The following is an 18133-nucleotide window of genomic DNA, read 5'->3' as shown; positions in this document are numbered from 1 at the left end:
CAACTGGGTAATGCTGCTCGGATTGTGGGGAGGAATTGGATATGCACCACTTCTGGTCATAAGACAGTGTGAAGGTCGTCAATTTATACCTGTCACTGCTGGATTACATTCATCTGAGTTTGCATTCCACAACAAAAATTATAAATGAAATATCATGGAGGCCTTTACAGCTTGGAAAACAACTTTTTGTATCTGAGCTAAAGCAGCAAAAGAAATGTTAACTCTTGATTATGAGGAATGGAGATCTGTCAGGAAAAATGAAAATATCCCTTTACCAGACCAAAATGAGGATATCTCTATGGAAGATCACATTAAGGTGGTTCCATCAGAGATTGAAATCCTGGGAGCTGAGTTTGAAGCAGAAAGAGAAGGTTAGTCAAGAGAATTAGAGAAAATGAGACAAGATAAAGCTATGTTGGGTGTTGACATTGACTTTCATTCATCACAATGTGCAATATTGAGAGAAAACAAAGAAAAAGTTGATGGTGAATTCAGAACATTAAAGAAAAATTACCAGGAGTTATATAAATCCCAGAAAGCATCAAGACCGAGCCGATCAACAATATAGATGACCAGAGAATTGAATATCGAGAAAAGTCGAGTTGAAGATCTGAAAAGAAAGAATAGCCGTCTACTCAAAAGCCTTGAGAAAGGAAAGCAGAAAATGGAAGATTTTGATGTTGATAGAAGAGAACGAATTATAAAACACAAAGCTGAACACCGCGAGATCATGAATGAAATGCAAAGAGAAAAGGATCGAGTCAAAGATTTAGAAGAGATGAAGAATGACATCCTTGATAAATTTGAAGGTGAGAAAAATATCATGTTCAAGGGATTTGAATCTGAAATGAACCATCTGATTGTCGAACTTGAAGTCAGGGGCCAAAGGATTGAAGAGTTCAATGTTGAAAAAGAAAAATGGGAGCTGGAAAGAAAGAATTTCAACACCAAACTTGAGGTAAAACAAGAAGTAGCTAGCAATTGGATGCAAAGATGCAGAAACAAGAATGTTCAAATCTAGAAGCTTAATCAAAGGACGCAAGAAGCACGAACAAAACTTGAAGAAGATCTGGAACAGTCTAGAAACAAAAACTCAGAGTTTAATGCTTACATTTTGCAACTTGAAGAGTCATTATTTCAAGAAAAGGTTCGTCTAGGACCTAGTGATCTTAAAGAAAGTAATGAGGAAAGTGCTTCACTACGAAGACGCATTAGAGATCTTGAAAAAACCCTGCACAATTGTCAAGTCAGAATCACTGAGTTAGAGCAAACTCTCGCAGGAACTAATGAACAATGGCAAAAATCAACTGATTTCTATGTAGAAAGAAGTGAAGAAAGAAGTAATATGGTATTCGAGGCCATGGTACAAATGAGCGAAGTTGCTAGATATGTTGGGGAACTAGCTGTTGAAGCAAAAATAATTGAGCATCACGTTGATCCAGTTTCTAAGTTCGGAAAGAATGTGTCATGGCTAATGAAAGAAATTATAGAGCTTAATAGGAAAGCTACGCCTTATCTGTAGTTATGAACTATTATAAAGAAACTTTTGTATGCCGATGAAAGTTGTTCTATGACAGTTAACTTTTTGGGATCAATACCTTTTGCATGCATGCATTTTGCATACATTCATTATTCATTGCATTATTTTCTTTATGTACAATTTTTATTTTTAAGATAACATTCATTAATTAAAATTTGAAAAAATAATATCAAAAGAATTTTCAATCGCAGTTATTCTGGCCAAAAGAGAAATACAACATCACTACGGTACTAGACAAGCTACTAAGAAAATTATGGAGGATAAAATACAACGTATTGAAGAACAGCATAATAAAGAACAAGCAGAGATGAGAATGAAGCTAAAGAAAATTGAAGCCAGTATTGCAAACTCACAAGACAACATGATGCAGAAAATAGAAGACATGTTTAAAAAGCAAGCTATCATTGGAAAAATGCATGAAAATCCTGTATCTTTCGACCAAGAACCTATGTATCCTCTAGGTTTCCCACCAGAACCAATTTATCACTCTGGTACTACACCTATACAAATCAATGCCCGCACATCAGCATTTCAAGAAGCCAAACCACATGAAAATCGACAAGCGGATCCTGCATCTTCAAGCAAAAATCCACTTATATCAGATGTGAAAATAGGGGATTTTAATACTGAGCATCTAATCCCAGATTTGAATGAGCTGAATGAGAAAGAAAAAGTAAATGAAGAATTGACCATACAGATCAGGAGCTTAGAAGAACGAATGAAATCCGTGGAAATAATTGAATCATTCTATGGGTTTGACGCTAGTGAGTTGAGTTTGGTTCCAGACCTAATCCTCCCCATCAAGTTCAAAGTTCCCGAATTTGATAGATATAATGGTACCACATGCCCTTCATCCCACATTACTATGTTTTGTCGCAGAATGGCAGGATATGTGAAAGACGAGAAATTGTTAATTCACTGCTTTCAAGATAGTTTGACAGGACCAGCCTTAAAATGGTATACTCAATTGACCAAAGCCAACATTAGATCCTGGAAAGATCTGGCTAAGGCATTCCTAGAGCAGTACCGCCACGTAACAGACATGGTCCCTGATAGATAGACTCTCCAAAATTTGGAGAAAAAGAATAACGAAACATTCAGACAGTATGCTCAGAGATGGCGTGACACAGCAGCCCAAGTTCAACCACCTCTATCAGAAAAAGAGGCCACAGTAATGTTTGTCCATACGTTAAAAGCTCCTTATTTAAGTCATCTAATGGGGAATGCAACCAGAAATTTTACAGATTTGGTCATTTCTGGAGAACTCAATGAAAATGTCTTGAAAAGTGGCAAAATTGAATCAAATGAGGGGTCTAGTTCCAAAAGACGTATGTACTGAAAAAAGGAGAATGAAGTCAACAATGCAAACTCTTACAACAAGGATTCATCGAAAAGTGTTACAATAACACAGCCAAGGGTTAAGAAAGAAGAAACAAACACTAATCGAGTAGAGTCCAGAGGATCTCGAAAGGAAAATGAAAGGTTGTCTTTTATACCTTTACCAGTACCCTATGTTGAGATCTATGATTCGCTGTTAAAAGCAGATGTCATACGGCCCTATCCTTTGGTTCCCATGCAACCACCATTCCCTCCATGGTATGATGTAAAGGCACACTGTGTTTACCATGAAGGAATTACGGGTCATTCTATTGAAAACTGTTTAGCATTCAAAAGGGTGGTTCAAAATTTGATCAACACTGGAAAGTTGGAATTCAATTCACCATCTACATCAAATCATCCGCTGCCAAATCATGGAGATAAAAACGTGAATGCAATTCAGGAAGAGAACAGAAAGAAAGCAAAAACTGACGTTTCTAAAATTAAATATCCTTTTGTTTGGATATTTCAACAACTCTCCTTATCCGGTATAATTCCACAAGAATTCAGGCCAAAGCATAATGAAGGCAAGAATTATTGTGAATATCATCAAGAGAAGGGGCATGAAATTCAACTATGTCCTGAATTTAGTGATTTGGTACAAAAATTGATGAATAACAGAGAGATATAATTCTTTGAAGAAGAACCAGGGAAAAGAGAAGATGATGTTTGCTCATCAGAAGATTCTAAACCTAATCAGAGAACAAGTGATCCTGTGATTATTAATGTGAAATCATCTACAGTGATTCCTGCACCAACAAAGCCGAAAGTAGTTATCACAACTCCTTTACTATTTCCATACAAGGATACCCGCAGGGTACCTTGGAATTATACTACCAATGTTTCAATGGTAGGAGGATCTGTTTCTCTGGAAAAAACAGAAGAGAAAATACAGAGTCTGGATTCGACGTCTGAAGCAGTGAGTGAAGTCGGATTCTTTACAAGAAGTGGGAGATGTTACTCTCCCGAAACATCCAATGCATCAGAACAGGTGAAAGCAAAAGGAAAAGCCATGGTAATACCCCAAAAGGTATTTGATGATGAATCCCCTCCAGCATTCGATGAGCCTGTAACAGAAAAACAAGCGCAAGAATTTTTGAAATTCCTAAAACATAGTGAATATAGTGTGGTTGAACAACTACATAAACAACAAGCGCGAATTTCTATTCTTGATCTATTGATGAATTCAGAAACACACAGAAATGCTTTGATGAGAATGCTTAATCAAACCTTTATCCCTGAAGATATATCCCTCAATAAACTTAACAGAATTGTGGGACATATAGCCGCTGACAATTACATAACATTCACGTATGATGAAATACCTGAAGGCGAAATGGGGTCAGTAAAAGCTTTGAATATTACCACACATTGTCATGGTCATGTTTTGCCAGGAGTATTGATTGACAATGGATCTGCTCTTAACTTGATGCCTCTAGTCACACTTCAAAGAATGCATGTGAATAAATCACACATGAAAAGTTATCAGAATGTAGTGCGAGCTTTTGATGGCACTCAAAAAGATGTGCTTGGGAAAATGGAAATATCGTTGTTAATCAGAACAGTCGTGTACAATATTGACTTTGTGGTGATGGACATCCACCCTACATATAATTGTTTATTAGGGAGGCCATGGATTCATTCTGCAGGAGCTGTTCCTTCTTCATTACATCAGAAATTGAAATTCATTGTTGATGGACAACTAATATGCGTAGGAGCTGAAGAATAAATCATTGCGTCTATAACAAGTGATGTTCCGTATATTGAAACCAATGATGATGCTCTCGAATGCTCTTTCCGAGCTCTTGAATTTGTCAATGCAACCTTTATTGCAGAGGGAAGCAAAATTCCATATCCCAGATTGTCTAATTGCACCAAGATGATTGTACGACAGACTTTAGGCATTGGAGCTAAAACTGGGAAAGGTTTAGGAAAGAATCTTCAAGGGAGTTTAGTTCCTGCAATTATGAAGATGAAGAAAGATCGTTTTGGGCTTGGATTTAAGCCCAATTTTCAGTAAAAGAACAAAGAGATGAAAAGAAGATGTGAAGATAGAAAGGCAAGGTTGAAATGAGAAGAAATCCTTTGGGAACACATGTTTTTCCCACAGTTGAAGACCACATTCAGATCAGCGGGAACAATTAATGTAGAACAATAGCTTGTTGAGGCCTTTAAAGAATAAAAGTTGACGAAAGATCAAAGCATAGTTGAAGAAGCTAAGAAAGGATTATTTATCAACATGATCATGAATGACAACAAGACTGGCAAATACTTGGCTAGGATTCGCCCTTGTTTTCCTGGAGAAACACTCAACAATTGGACCGCTGAAGACCTCCCTGTAGTTTTTAATATTACCACAGAGTAATATTCAGAACTAATCTTTATGTTTAGCCCAAGAGTATGAAAACTTTTTGTTATCTTGTAAAAGAAATTATGTTAAGTTCACCTAATATTAAATATAAGAAAATTTTCTTTAAAATTTTCAAATGGCAATCATTCTTTATATTTTTTACATTTTTACATTCATTTATTTCATAAATTTACTATATTCTTTCGGAAATATGTCTGACTTAAATTTGCAGGTGTCACAATGTTAATAGCATATTTATTCCTAAATTTAATCGAGAGATAAATTTAGAGCAGCCCATATGTCTGGAGGAAATCAATGAGTGTGAGGATGAACTGGAATGTGATGTTCCTACTGAATTATTAAGACTAGTAGAAAAAGAAGATAAACAAATTTTACATCACAAAGAAGATATTGAGACTGTAAATCTGGGAACAGATGAAGAAATGAAATAGGTGAAAATTGGTACTACTCTGACAATCCAGATAAAACAAGAATTGATAAATCTCCTTCAAGAGTTCAAAGATATATCTGCCTGGTCTTATCAAGATATGCCTGGTTTGAGTACAGATATAGTGATGCACAAACTTCCAATCAATCCAGAATATAAACCGGTCCAACAAAAGCTCAGGCGAATGAGGCCAGAAATATTGTTACAGATCAAAGAGGAAGTGATGAAGCAGATTAATGCAGGTTTCCTACAAGTAGCCAAATACCCCGAATGGGTAGCCAACATTGTTCCAGTACCAAAGAAAAATGGGAAAGTTCGAATGTGTGTGGATTACAGAGATCTCAACAAAGCTAGTCCGAAAGATAGCTTTCCATTACCCCACATAGACACCTTGGTGGACAATACTGCAGGAAATGCATGGTTTTCATTCATGGATGGCTTTTCAGGATATAATCAGATAAAAATGAACCCTGATGACATGGAAAAAACAACATTTGTAACCATGTGGGCACATTCTGCTATAAAGTAATGCCATTTGGATTGAAAAATGCAGGGGCAACGTATCAAAGAGCCATGGTAACTTTGTTTCATGACATGATGCACAAAGAGATTGAAGAATATGTAGATGACATGATTGCCAAATCCCGAAATGAAGAAGAACATATTCAAAATTTGAGAAAGCTTTTCCAGAGATTGAGGAAGTATCAATTAAAGCTCAACCCCGCTAAATGCACTTTTGGGGTAACTTCCGGGAAGCTTTTGGGATTTATGGTCAGCAAAAAAGGAATCGAGATTGATCCAGATAAAGTGAAAGCAATTCAAGATCTTCCACCACCCAATACAAAAAAAGAAGTTCGAGGCTTTTTGGGAAGATTAAATTATATATCTCGGTTCATTTCTCAATTAACTGACAAATGTGATCCAGTGTTCAAATTACTTCGAAAGAACAATCCTGAAGTCTGGAATGATGAATGTCAAGAAACTTTGTATATTATTAAGAAATATTTATCCAATGCCCCCATTTTAGTATCACCAATGCCTGATAGACCATTAATTCTCTACTTGACAGTCTTTGAAAATTCGATGGGATGTGTACTGGGACAACATGATGAATCTGGAAGAAAAGAAAAAGCCATTTATTATCTGAGCAAAAAATTTACTGATTGTGAAATTCGATATCCACCAATACAAAAATTATGTTGTGCCTTGGTGTGGGCTACTCGAAGACTCAGACAATACATGTTATATCAAACTACTTGGTTGATATTCAAACTTGATCCTTTGAAATTCTTAATGGAATCACCAGCTTTAACAGGCAGAATGGCTAGATGGAAGATGTTATTATCCGAGTTTGATATTGTATATGTCAACCAAAAAGCGATAAAAGGAAGTGTCATAGCTGATTTTCTGGCCAGTCGTGTATCGAATGATTATCAGCCTTTGAGTTTTAATTTTCCAGATGAAGATTTGTTGTGCATATCCATGAATGAAGAAGTTGGAACAAATGATGCATCTTGGAAGCTTTACTTTGATGGAGCATCCAACGCCTTGGGACGAGGAATCGGGGCAGTGTTAATTTCTCCAGAAAATATTTATTATCCCTTTACAAGCAGACTAGAGTTCTTTTGCACCAATAACATGGCGGAATATGAAGCTTGTGTCATGGGATTGAAAGCAGCCATAGAAAGAAAAATTAAATGTCTCAAGATATATGGAGATTCATCGTTAGTGGTGTATCAATTACGAGGTGAATGGGAAACAAAAGATCCCAAATTGTTGGAATACCGAAATTTTACCCTCGAATTAGTGAAAGAATTTGAGAGAGTCACCTTCAATTATCTCCCTCGAGAAGAAAATAAAATGGCAGATGCTTTGGCTACATTAGCTGCTATGTTTCAGGCAACTAAGAAAGTTGATATGATGCCAATCAAAATGCAAGTATATGAAATTCCTGCACATTGTTATAGTGTGGAAGAAGAGGTAGATGGTAAACCATGGTATTATGATATCCTGCAATATATCAAAAATCAAAGTTATCCACAAAATGCATCTGAAATTGATAAAAGAACCTTGAGAAGAATTGTTGCTGGATATTTTCTTGATGGCGAGACTATGTATAGAAGAAGCAATGATCAAATGCTATTAAGATGTTTAAATACCAGCGAAGTCAGAAGCATCATTGAGGAAGTACACAGTGGAATATGTGGAACACATGCAAATGGTCTTTCCATGGCTACAAAAATAATGAGATATGGATATTATTGGGCTACCATGCACACAGATTGCATTGATTATGCAAGGAAATGCCATAAATGCCAGATATATGCAGATAAGATTCATGTACCCCCATCTCCTTTACATGTAATGACAGCACCCTGGCCATTTTCTATGTGGGGAATAGACGTCATTGGGGCAATCACACCAAAAGCATCGAATGGACATTGTTTCATCCTTGTGGCAATTGATTATTTTACCAAGTGGGTTGAAGTTGCTTCATATGCCAATGTTAAGAGGTCCACAGTCTGCAAATTCATAAAGAAAGAAATAATTTGCCGGTATGGCCTACCAGAAAGGATCATTACAGATAATGCTTTAAACCTGAACGACAAAATGATGACCGAACTTTGTGCATAATTTAAGATCAAACATGCAAACTCAGTGGCATATCGTCCAAATATGAATGGGGCAGTTGAAGCAGCAAATAAGAACATCAAGAGAATCATTACAAAGACCACTAAAACTTACAAAGATTGGCACGAGAAGTTACCTTTTGCTTTATATGCATACCGAACTACTGTTCGAACATCTACTGGGGCAACGCCTTTTTCTTTAGTCTATGGGATGGAAGCAGTCTTACCAATTGAAGTTGAGATTCCATTGCTTCAAATTTTGAGAGAAACAAAATTGGATGAATCTGAATGGATCCAAGCTAGATTTGATCAATTGAACCTTATTGAGGAGAAAAGATTGAAAGCTATTTGCCATGGACAGATGTATCAGAAACGGATGATGAAGTCTCATGACAAGAAAGTACATCCAAGAGAATTCCAAGAGGGTGATCTAGTACTAAAAAAGATTTTTCCTATACATAAAGATTTCCGTGGGAAATGGATGCCTAATTGGGAAGGACCATACGTTGTAAAAAAGGCCTTTTCCGGAGGAGTGTTGATCTTGGCAGAAATGGATGAAAAAATTCTGAGAAACCCAATAAACTCATATTCTGTCAAGAAATATTATGCTTGAAGAAAAAATGAAATGAAAGAAGAAAAAAAAAAGAAAAAGGAGGGTCAAGATGAAAACCCGCAAAGGGCATCTTGCAACCAAATAAAGGATTTGAGTTGAAAACCTGAAAGGGCGGCTCAAATGCATGTTGATATTAGGCATCTGGCAATTGAACCCTCTTAAGATTTTGATAGTTTGGGAGGAACTTCACATCTACAAGCATTCTGACAACGTTTGAGATCTTCCAGACAAAAGCTTACATCAGTACTCTAAATTATGTCAATTTGATTAATTTAGAAATACTTATGCTAATAATTTGTTGAGTCATTTGAATTTTTATCATTCCTATAAATACAATTCTATCTATTTATTAATAAATTCTAAAGTTTATTTCCTCTAAATTTAATTTATTTGAGATTCAATTTATTTTTGAAAATTCAATTTAATGGATAAACATAATTTTGAAATAAGTTAAAGATTTCTGAATATCACTTTATGTTAATACTTTTAAAGGCATGGAATACAAAGTAAGTCTTATCAACGTTTGCAATCATTGTTAAAAAGCAAACAAATTATTACCATCATAGAGTTATTTGGAAGCGGAACAAGAAGAAATCTGTTCTCAATTGGCAGATTATGAATATAGCCTTTTTCCATACAGCAGTACAAAAATGCTTCGAATCTACAAATTATGGCTCTACATCATATAAGTACTGTGATGTTTTGGTCCAAACACCAACTGAAGCAACCACCACGTTATCATAGTATAAATAAGGAGACTCAATAGCATCTTCTGGAAGTGTTCTTTGAATTATCTGATCTGGTTCAGTAAGAACTCCAAAACCAATCATTGAATTAGGAAGATGAACTGCATGATTATCTTCATCAAAAAGCTTCTTTCCAAGCTTCCTCTACTTCTTCCTTTTCAAAAATCATAGCCCAAGTTTTGCCTTTTCTTGTAATTGGGATCATTGTATAATGGCTTCCTATCTTTTACTGGAAGAAGTGTGTCAGCAGCCTTAACCATTTGAGCAACACATATAAAATCTGTCAACTCTGCAATTGATGAATCAGGATCATATCTTTATGATTATTGAAGACGTAGCATTTGAGTATCCCATTTTCGTCAAGTATAACAGTTTACTCTCCTCATCAGAATCAGAATTCAGGATTTTCTCGGTATCAAAAGAACTATCAATATCTGTGAAATCATCTTGAAAGATCACTTCATGATCAGATAAGTAGTTATCAAAATCAACATGTTGCATGAGTGCGAGCTTTTCAAGAGCATATACTATTGAGTTTTATTCTCAAGTGGTTTTGTGACATCATACAAAAATTCAGGCATATCTACATCTACGCTATTCAAAGATGATAGATTCTCCATTCGAAGAGGAAAGATTTATTGGATTTCTACACAATTGAAGAAAGACCGAGTTTACCAATTTGAAATCAAATAAAAATGAACTTAATATTCATGCATCATATTTAGGCATTTGCAAAAATATGTGCATTTTCATTCATTTTATACATGTTAAAGGTTAACAGGAATTTCAAAGATTTTAGCAAAGATTCAAATCCATCACTTGATGGATCAGCTTTTCCAGAGAAAGTTCATAATGAGAAGAACTCATCTGAAGAAGGAAGAAGAAGTTCATAATGAGAAGAGCTTGTTCAACCTTTTGCTCAAATCCATCACTTGATGGATCAGCTTTTCCAGAGAAAGTTCATAATGAGAAGAACTCATCTGAAGAAGGAAGAAAAAGTTCATAATGAGAAGAATTTGTTCAACCTTTTGTTTGAATTCATTATTCGATGGATCAGCTTTTCCAGATAAAGTTCATAATGAGAAGAACTCATCTGAAGAAGGAAGAAGAAGTTCATAATGAGAAGAGCTTGTTCAACCTTTTGCTCAAATCCATCACTTGATGGATCAGCTTTTCCAGAGAAAGTTCATAATGAGAAGAACTCATCTGAAGAAGGAAGAAAAAGTTCATAATGAGAAGAATTTGTTCAACCTTTTGTTTGAATTCATCATTCGATGGATCAGCTTTTCCAGAGAAAGTTCATAATGAGAAGAACTCATCTGCAGAAGGAAGAAGAAGTTCATAATGAGAAGAGCTTGTTTAACCTTTTGCTCAAATTCATCACTTGATGGATCAACTTTTACAGAGAAAGTTCATAATGAGAAGAACTCATATGAAGAAGGAAGAAGAAGTTCATAATGAGAAGAATTTGTTCAACCTTTTGTTTGAATTCATCATTCGATGGATCAGCTTTTCCAGAGAAAGTTCATAATGAGAAGAACTCATCTGAATAACGAAGAAGAAGTTCATAATGAGAAGAGCTTGTTCAACCTTTTGCTCAAATCCATCACTTGATGGATCAACATTTCAAGAGAAAGTTCATAATGAGAAGAACTCATCTTAAGAAGGAAGAAGAAGTTCATAATGAGAAGAACTTGTTTAACCTTTTGTTCAAATTCATCACTTGATGGATCAACATTTCCAGAGAAAGTTCATAAGGAGAAGAACTTATCTGAAGAGGAAGAAGAAATTCATAATGAGAAGAATTTGTTCAACCTTTTGCATGACTCCATCACAGAAGGAGATATATCATCATCAGTATTTCCAGAAGGAGTTCATAATGAGAAGAACTCATCTGAAGAAGAATTTGTTCAACTTTTTGCTAGATTACTTCACAGAAAGAGATGAATTGTCATCCCCAGTGGAAAAGTTCATAATGAGAAGAACTAATCCCAAAGAAGAAGAACTTGTTCAACATTTCCATCATAATCAAGTGAAGTCAAATGAAAAAAAACACTTATTGTCTTTTCGTCTTTGCCCTATTCTCGTTAACACAAGAATGAACAAAGAGGGGCAGCTGAAGACACTAGTTTTTTTTTCATTTGTTTTATTTATTATTATTATTTTGTTTTAATATTATTATTATATTATATTATTATTATTAAATAAATAATTTATTATTATTACAGGCCTAATTACAAATCAACTCAGTCCAGTTTACATGCCCAGGCCCAATCAGATACAAGCCCACAAGAAACCCTAAACCCAATTTAGGGTTTCTATCATCTAACCCTGGTCGCCTCAGCATCACAGCCGTTGGATCTGAGAGATCCAACAGCCCACACACATCCAGAACAAACCCTAGGGTGATGATACCCTAGGGACCACGCGGTCGCCGTTCGCCAACCTCTGCTACCACGCTGCCACGACGCCAACCGAAGGATCCAGAAGGCCTAGCCATAGCCGCACACGTCGCCCTCAACGGTGAGTCACCACTGGAAGTCCGGTGACTCACCAAGCTTCAATCTTTTACCCAGTCCGAAGAAGATACCGGCGAGGCTTATAAAAACCGACCACCTGCAAACAAGAGAAGGAACGGAGAGCACAGAAAAAAAAGCCAGAGAACATAGCAACCAAACCATCAAAAAATCGAAACAAAAATTGAGAGAAGCCTTACCGAAGAAGCTGCGACGCCATCGGAGTTCATAGGCTGCCGTAGAAGCAAAATACCGAAGGTTTTTTTTTGTAGATCTATGTAAATAGGAGATGTTTTGTGGGAAAGGGGGGTCGGATTCAATTTTAGATCATCCCGATCTATGTTTTGAGAGATTTTAGAATTTTCCGGCCACCGATAATGGTGGTCGGCGGCGAGGAAGGCGGCGGCAGACGGCTGCCGGCCGGTGACCGGCTTCCCTCCGGTGAGGGAAGTTAGAGAGAGGCGAGAGAGTTTAAAACTCTCTCAGGAAGAGAGAGAAGGAAAGAGAAGAGAAATGAATTTTTGGCCTTAGGGCCGTCTGATTTAGGGCTTAAATACCTCTCCTCGAACGACGCCATTTTAGGGAGGGGTCTATTTGTAATTTATTAAAAGTTAAACCCCGTACACAGTCCAGTAATTTTGTAATTTTATATTATAGTCACTGAAATCAAATTATAAACTTTTTAATTTGATCTCTTAATGTTATTTCTATATAATTTAGTCACTGACATAAATATTTTAGACTAATAACCGATTTAGTCCTTTAATTCTAATTAATTTTATTTTAATCCCGAATACATGTTTTAAACTTATTTTAATTTGATATATGAATTTGATATAATTTTTAATCTAGTCACTAAATTAATAAAAGGTAGAATAACATATTTAGCCACTGAAAAATTAATAATTATGATTTAATTCTATTAGGTTATAATTTAGTCACTAATTTCAATTTTTATTTATTTTTTACAAGTTTTATATATAGTTTTAATTTTATTTATTGTTTAGTTATATGTTAATATGTTTACTTTTAATTATTATTACTATTATTATTATTATTTAGCCATAAATATATATATTTATATAATAAATAATATTTATTTTATTTATTAAAATCTTATTTAATTATTTTTAACTTATTTTAATCATGTTTTAATATTTATTTTTCAATATTAAGAAAGGGCATTCTTAAAATAAATGGATGTCCATTTTCTGATATTTTTAAATAAATAAATATCCTATTTTATAAATTATATATTAATTGTTTTAATTATTTATTTATTTTTTAATATCGAAGAAAAGAGCTGTCTTAAGGCACCTAGAAGTCCTTTTCTGATATTTCTAAATAAATAAATATTTTATTTATAAATATATATAAATTAATATTTTTTTCATAATTATAATTTTGAAATAATAGGATTATAAATTAAATATATTTTGAATTTTAAAATTTCTAATAATAAGAGACAATTTATAATTAAAAAGTACCAATTTTGGGCGTTGTAGGAGTGTTAATCCTTCCCTAAACGTAACCGACCACGAATCCCTTTTTATTATTAAAAAGAAAGAATTTTTGGTTAAAACGCAGATCAGTTTATCTTTTAATCAATGTTTTCTTAAAAACTCTTTTAAAGGATGATTTTTAGGTATTCGACCTACCTGACCCAAAAGGCCGATGGTGACTCCCAAATTATTTTTAAAAAAAAACATTTATTCCCATCACTTTTCCCGCCAAGTAAAAAATCCGTGCCCAGACGAAAACCGGTTACGACAGCCAGCTTCCATCTTCCAATGATTTATGTGTCCATCTTTCTAAAATTGAAAGTCTTTCATTGGCTGCAAATGAATTATCCGGTAATATCCCATCAAATATAGGCAAATGCAGTAACCTTCAAGTTTTGCAATTGTCTGTTAACAAATTTAGTGGGATCATCCCAAGAAGCATTGGAAATTTGACAAAAAATTATCTCTGGGAGCTAATAATTTAGAAGGTATGAGTTTTCTTTTAACTTCTTTAGTTTAAGCACATTTCGTTTTCTGTTTGTTATTTGAACTTTGATTCACAGTAGATACCAAAAGTAAAACTTCTTTGATTTGAATTTTTGGAATTGTCTAAGAACCTTTTATTTCCTTGAAGCAAAATATTTAATTTGATGTTCAAATATTATTAAAAATTCAATATCTTCAGAGCAGTCTGGAACAAAAAGGAAAACTTGTTTGGTTTACGTAACAAAATGAGTAATTGTTATTTTCACTATGTTTTGCGGGTGAAATTCCTGAAGAAATTGGTAATCTTGTTAGTTTGGAGATGCTAAGTATTCAAGTAACTTAATGCCTTACAGGTCGAATTCCGACTTGTATTATCAACATTTCTTCTCTCAAGATTATTGATCTCTCCGACAATAGTCTATCAAGTACTCTGCCTGATGATCTCTGTCACCATCTTCCCAAACTTGAAGAGCTTTATTTGGATTCAAATGAATTCAGAGGGATCATTCCGACAAGTATTTGGAATTCAACCATGCTCCAAAGTATATATCTATCCGACAACATTTTACAAGGTATGTTGTTTTATTTTTAATACTTATCCCAAGTTCAATAAACATTTAATTTAATTTGTTTCTTCCTTTTTTGTCCTATACGTCGTCGTCGTCATACACTAAAATTATCAAAAGTAAAAGATGTAATTGTCCTCTAAATATTTAAAATTAATATAATATTCATAATATATCAATACATTTAAAAAATTAAAGTAGATGACTATAATAGTAAATGATAATCCATTGTAACCAATTAATGACATAGGAACTATTAATTCATAATATATGAGTGAAAAGTGCTATAAATAAAATACTGATAAATTATGTATAATAAAAGTAGGTAATTGATTATAGAAGACGATATTATGTATCTCTAATTTGTAATTGTAAAAAGTTATATAACTTGCTAATCAAGTAAAATAACTATAATATCACCGACTCTATAATATCTAAATGCAATTATGTATTTATATTAAGATTTATAATTTTAAAAATATTAACTTACATTCATATTGTCAATTATATGTTTTTAAAATTATTGGTTAAAATCTGCTACCAATTTGTATAAATGGATAAAGTTTGTGATTAAGTCCCGTACCTGATGTTCAAAATAAGATCCTTACTCTTTTGGATTTAAAAATATTATTTTTTTAACAGGGAACTTGCCGCCCATGATCAACCTTCCAAAGCTTGAGGAGCTTGTTTTGTGGGATAATAAACTCAGCGGAAACATTCCCACCTCTATCTCCAACGCTTCCATGCTAAAGCTTCTAGAATTAGAGAACAACTTCTTCTCAGGCCCAATTCCAGATACGTTTGGCCACTTGAGACACCTTGAATCGTTAAATATTGGATTCAATAATTTGACCACAGAATCTGCTACTCATGAGTGGACCTTTCTTTCTTCTTTGGCTAATTATAGGAATTTGACATATATAGTAGTTTCGGGAAATCCATTGCATGGAGTTCTTCCATCTTACATTGGGAATCTTTCGACATCCCTTCAAAACTTTCACGCTAAGGATTGCGAGCTTAAAGGTAATATTCCTATGGAAATAGGTAATTTAAGCAACATGTTGGTTTTAGCACTTGACAACAATGAATTGCGTGGATCTGTTCCCACATCAATAGGACGGATGAGAAATCTCCAAGCTTTGTATCTTTTCTCTAATAAATTAGGAGGTCCCATCTCTGAAAGCATATGTGGTTTGGAGAGATTATACGTCTTGTCTTTATCGTTGAATGAGCTGCATGGACCTATACACAATTGTTTGGGTAATTTGACTTCTTTGGGGTATCTTTACTTGGCTTCCAACAAATTGACTTCTCCAATACCTTCAACTTTGTGGAATCTTAAAGATATCTTAGTATTAGATTCATCATCAAACTACCTCAACAATTCTAATGCTCTTGATGTTGGAGTTTTGAGGAGTCTGGTCGAATTGAACTTATCAACGAATCTGCTCACGGGTGATATCTCATCTTCAATTGGGGGTCTTCTAACTCTGGTTTCATTAGACTTATCTAATAATAAGTTACGTGGTCTTATCCCCCAATCACTCGGTGGCTTGATTAGTATGAAATTCTTGGATTTAAGCAATAACGATCTTTGTGGAGTCATTCCCAAGTCTTTGGAAAAACTTCGATTTCTAAATTATCTTAATGTTTCTTTCAATAGACTTGAAGGAGAAATTCCCACGGATGGACGTTTTCCAAACTTTTCTAGCACATTATTCATGAATAATTCTGCACTTTGTGGTCCACCAAGATTGCTAGTCCCACCTTGCAAGAAAAACATCCGCAAAAACTCCAAGATGATTTTTCATGCTTTAAGGTATGGTTGACCTGCATTTGGGATTGTCATAGTACTAATAGTCTTAACTATTATGTATAGAAAATGCAACAGTAGGAACACAACTCTACCAATTAAGGATGATTCATCGTCTTTGAAAACTTGGAGAAGAATTTCACAAGCTGAACTTTCACAAGCAACCGATGGATTTGTGGAAAACAATTTGCTTGGTTCAGGGAGTTTTGGATATGTATATAGAGGAAGGCTTTCAGATGGAATGGAAGTAGCAATCAAAGTCTTCAATTTGCAGACAGAAGGAGCATTTAAGAGCTTTGACATTGAATGTGAAGCATTGCGTAATATAGTTAATCGGAATCTTGTCAAGATCATTACCTGCTGCTCTAATGTCGAGTTTAAAGACTTGGTGCTTGATTTCATGTCTAATGGAAGCCTTGATAAGTGGTTACATTCTAAAAATCGCTCTCTTGATATCTTACAAAGGATGAACATAATGATAGATGTTGCAACAGCTCTAGAACATCTCCATACTGGACATCCAACACTTGTAATTCATTGCGACCTAAAACCGAGTAATATTCTACTTGATGATGATATGGTTGCACATGTGGGAGATTTTGGCATTGCCAAATTGTTGGGAGAAGGTGATGTAATGAGACAAACCATGACTCTTGCAACTATCGGCTATATGGCAACAGGTCAATTTTTACTCTTTTTTTATTAATCATTTTTCCTTTCATTTTATATTCTTTCATGTGTATGTGTATATATAATGAGACAAGCATTTTAGAAATAATGAAGGATCAACAGACTTTTTGATTATACTTGAAATGCAGAATTTGGATCAGCGGGAATTGTTTCTATAAAATGCGACGTCTATAGCTATGGGATTGTCCTAATAGAAACTTTCACGAAGAAAAAGCCAACTGATGATTTCTTCACTGATGAAATGACTATGAGGGATTGGGTGAAAAGATCATTATCTGAAGGAATGATAGACATTGCAGATGTTGATATATTAAGAAGAGAGGATGAGTACTTTGTTGTTTAAGCAAATTGTATTGCATCTATCATGGACTTAGCTTTAGTTTGTTCCGCTGAGTTACCAGAAGAAAGAAAAGATATGAAGGATGTTGTGGCTGAGCTGAAGAAAATCAAACAAAGGTTTCTAAACAGCATCGAACATGTTTAATAAAGATGGTGAGTAATAAGTATGCTTTTGATCATTAATTTACTCTTATTTTGAATTTAGTTAAACATTTTAATTATTATAGCGTCCATGGATATGAAGCCTTTCCTATATACATCACACGTATATTGTGAAAATTAATAAACTAATTTACTCTGTTTTTCTCACTCAGTTGCTCTAATGTACTAGGGCTCTCTTTGGAGTTCAAACTTCAATTGCAAAATCAAGATGGACACAGATCAAACGAGCAGCAGACTTTTCTATTAATTCGAATTTATGTTAGCTTTGGACCATTAAATAATTTTCTTTGATAGTTTGGATTTGTTTCGTTACCCGCTTATTTCATAAGTACTCTCCAATTTCATTTTAATATTT

At 34.4% G+C, this 18133-nt stretch overlaps 2 protein-coding genes across 2 annotated transcripts; both read left to right on the top strand.

Moving 5' to 3' along the window:
• The first annotated feature begins 12597 nt into the window (after positions 1–12597).
• LOC120143365 (receptor kinase-like protein Xa21) lies at positions 12598–16603 on the top strand. Its single transcript, XM_039157704.1, has 4 exons — positions 12598–12639; positions 14144–14210; positions 14562–14780; positions 15417–16603. The coding sequence occupies exons 1-4, from the start codon at positions 12598–12600 to the stop codon at positions 16601–16603; spliced, it is 1515 nt and encodes a 504-aa protein (XP_039013635.1).
• On the top strand, positions 16383–17766 carry LOC120143431 (receptor kinase-like protein Xa21). The gene is made up of 2 exons (XM_039157753.1): positions 16383–17267; positions 17406–17766. The coding sequence occupies exons 1-2, from the start codon at positions 16646–16648 to the stop codon at positions 17618–17620; spliced, it is 837 nt and encodes a 278-aa protein (XP_039013684.1). The 5' UTR covers positions 16383–16645; the 3' UTR covers positions 17621–17766.
• The last annotated feature ends 367 nt before the right edge of the window (positions 17767–18133 follow it).

The sequence above is a fragment of the Hibiscus syriacus genome, unplaced genomic scaffold (assembly GCF_006381635.1).
Source record: "Hibiscus syriacus cultivar Baekdansim isolate YM2019G1 unplaced genomic scaffold, ASM638163v2 tig00110847_pilon, whole genome shotgun sequence".
Taxonomy (NCBI): domain Eukaryota; kingdom Viridiplantae; phylum Streptophyta; class Magnoliopsida; order Malvales; family Malvaceae; genus Hibiscus; species Hibiscus syriacus.
This window is presented reverse-complemented; position numbering and strand designations above follow the sequence as displayed.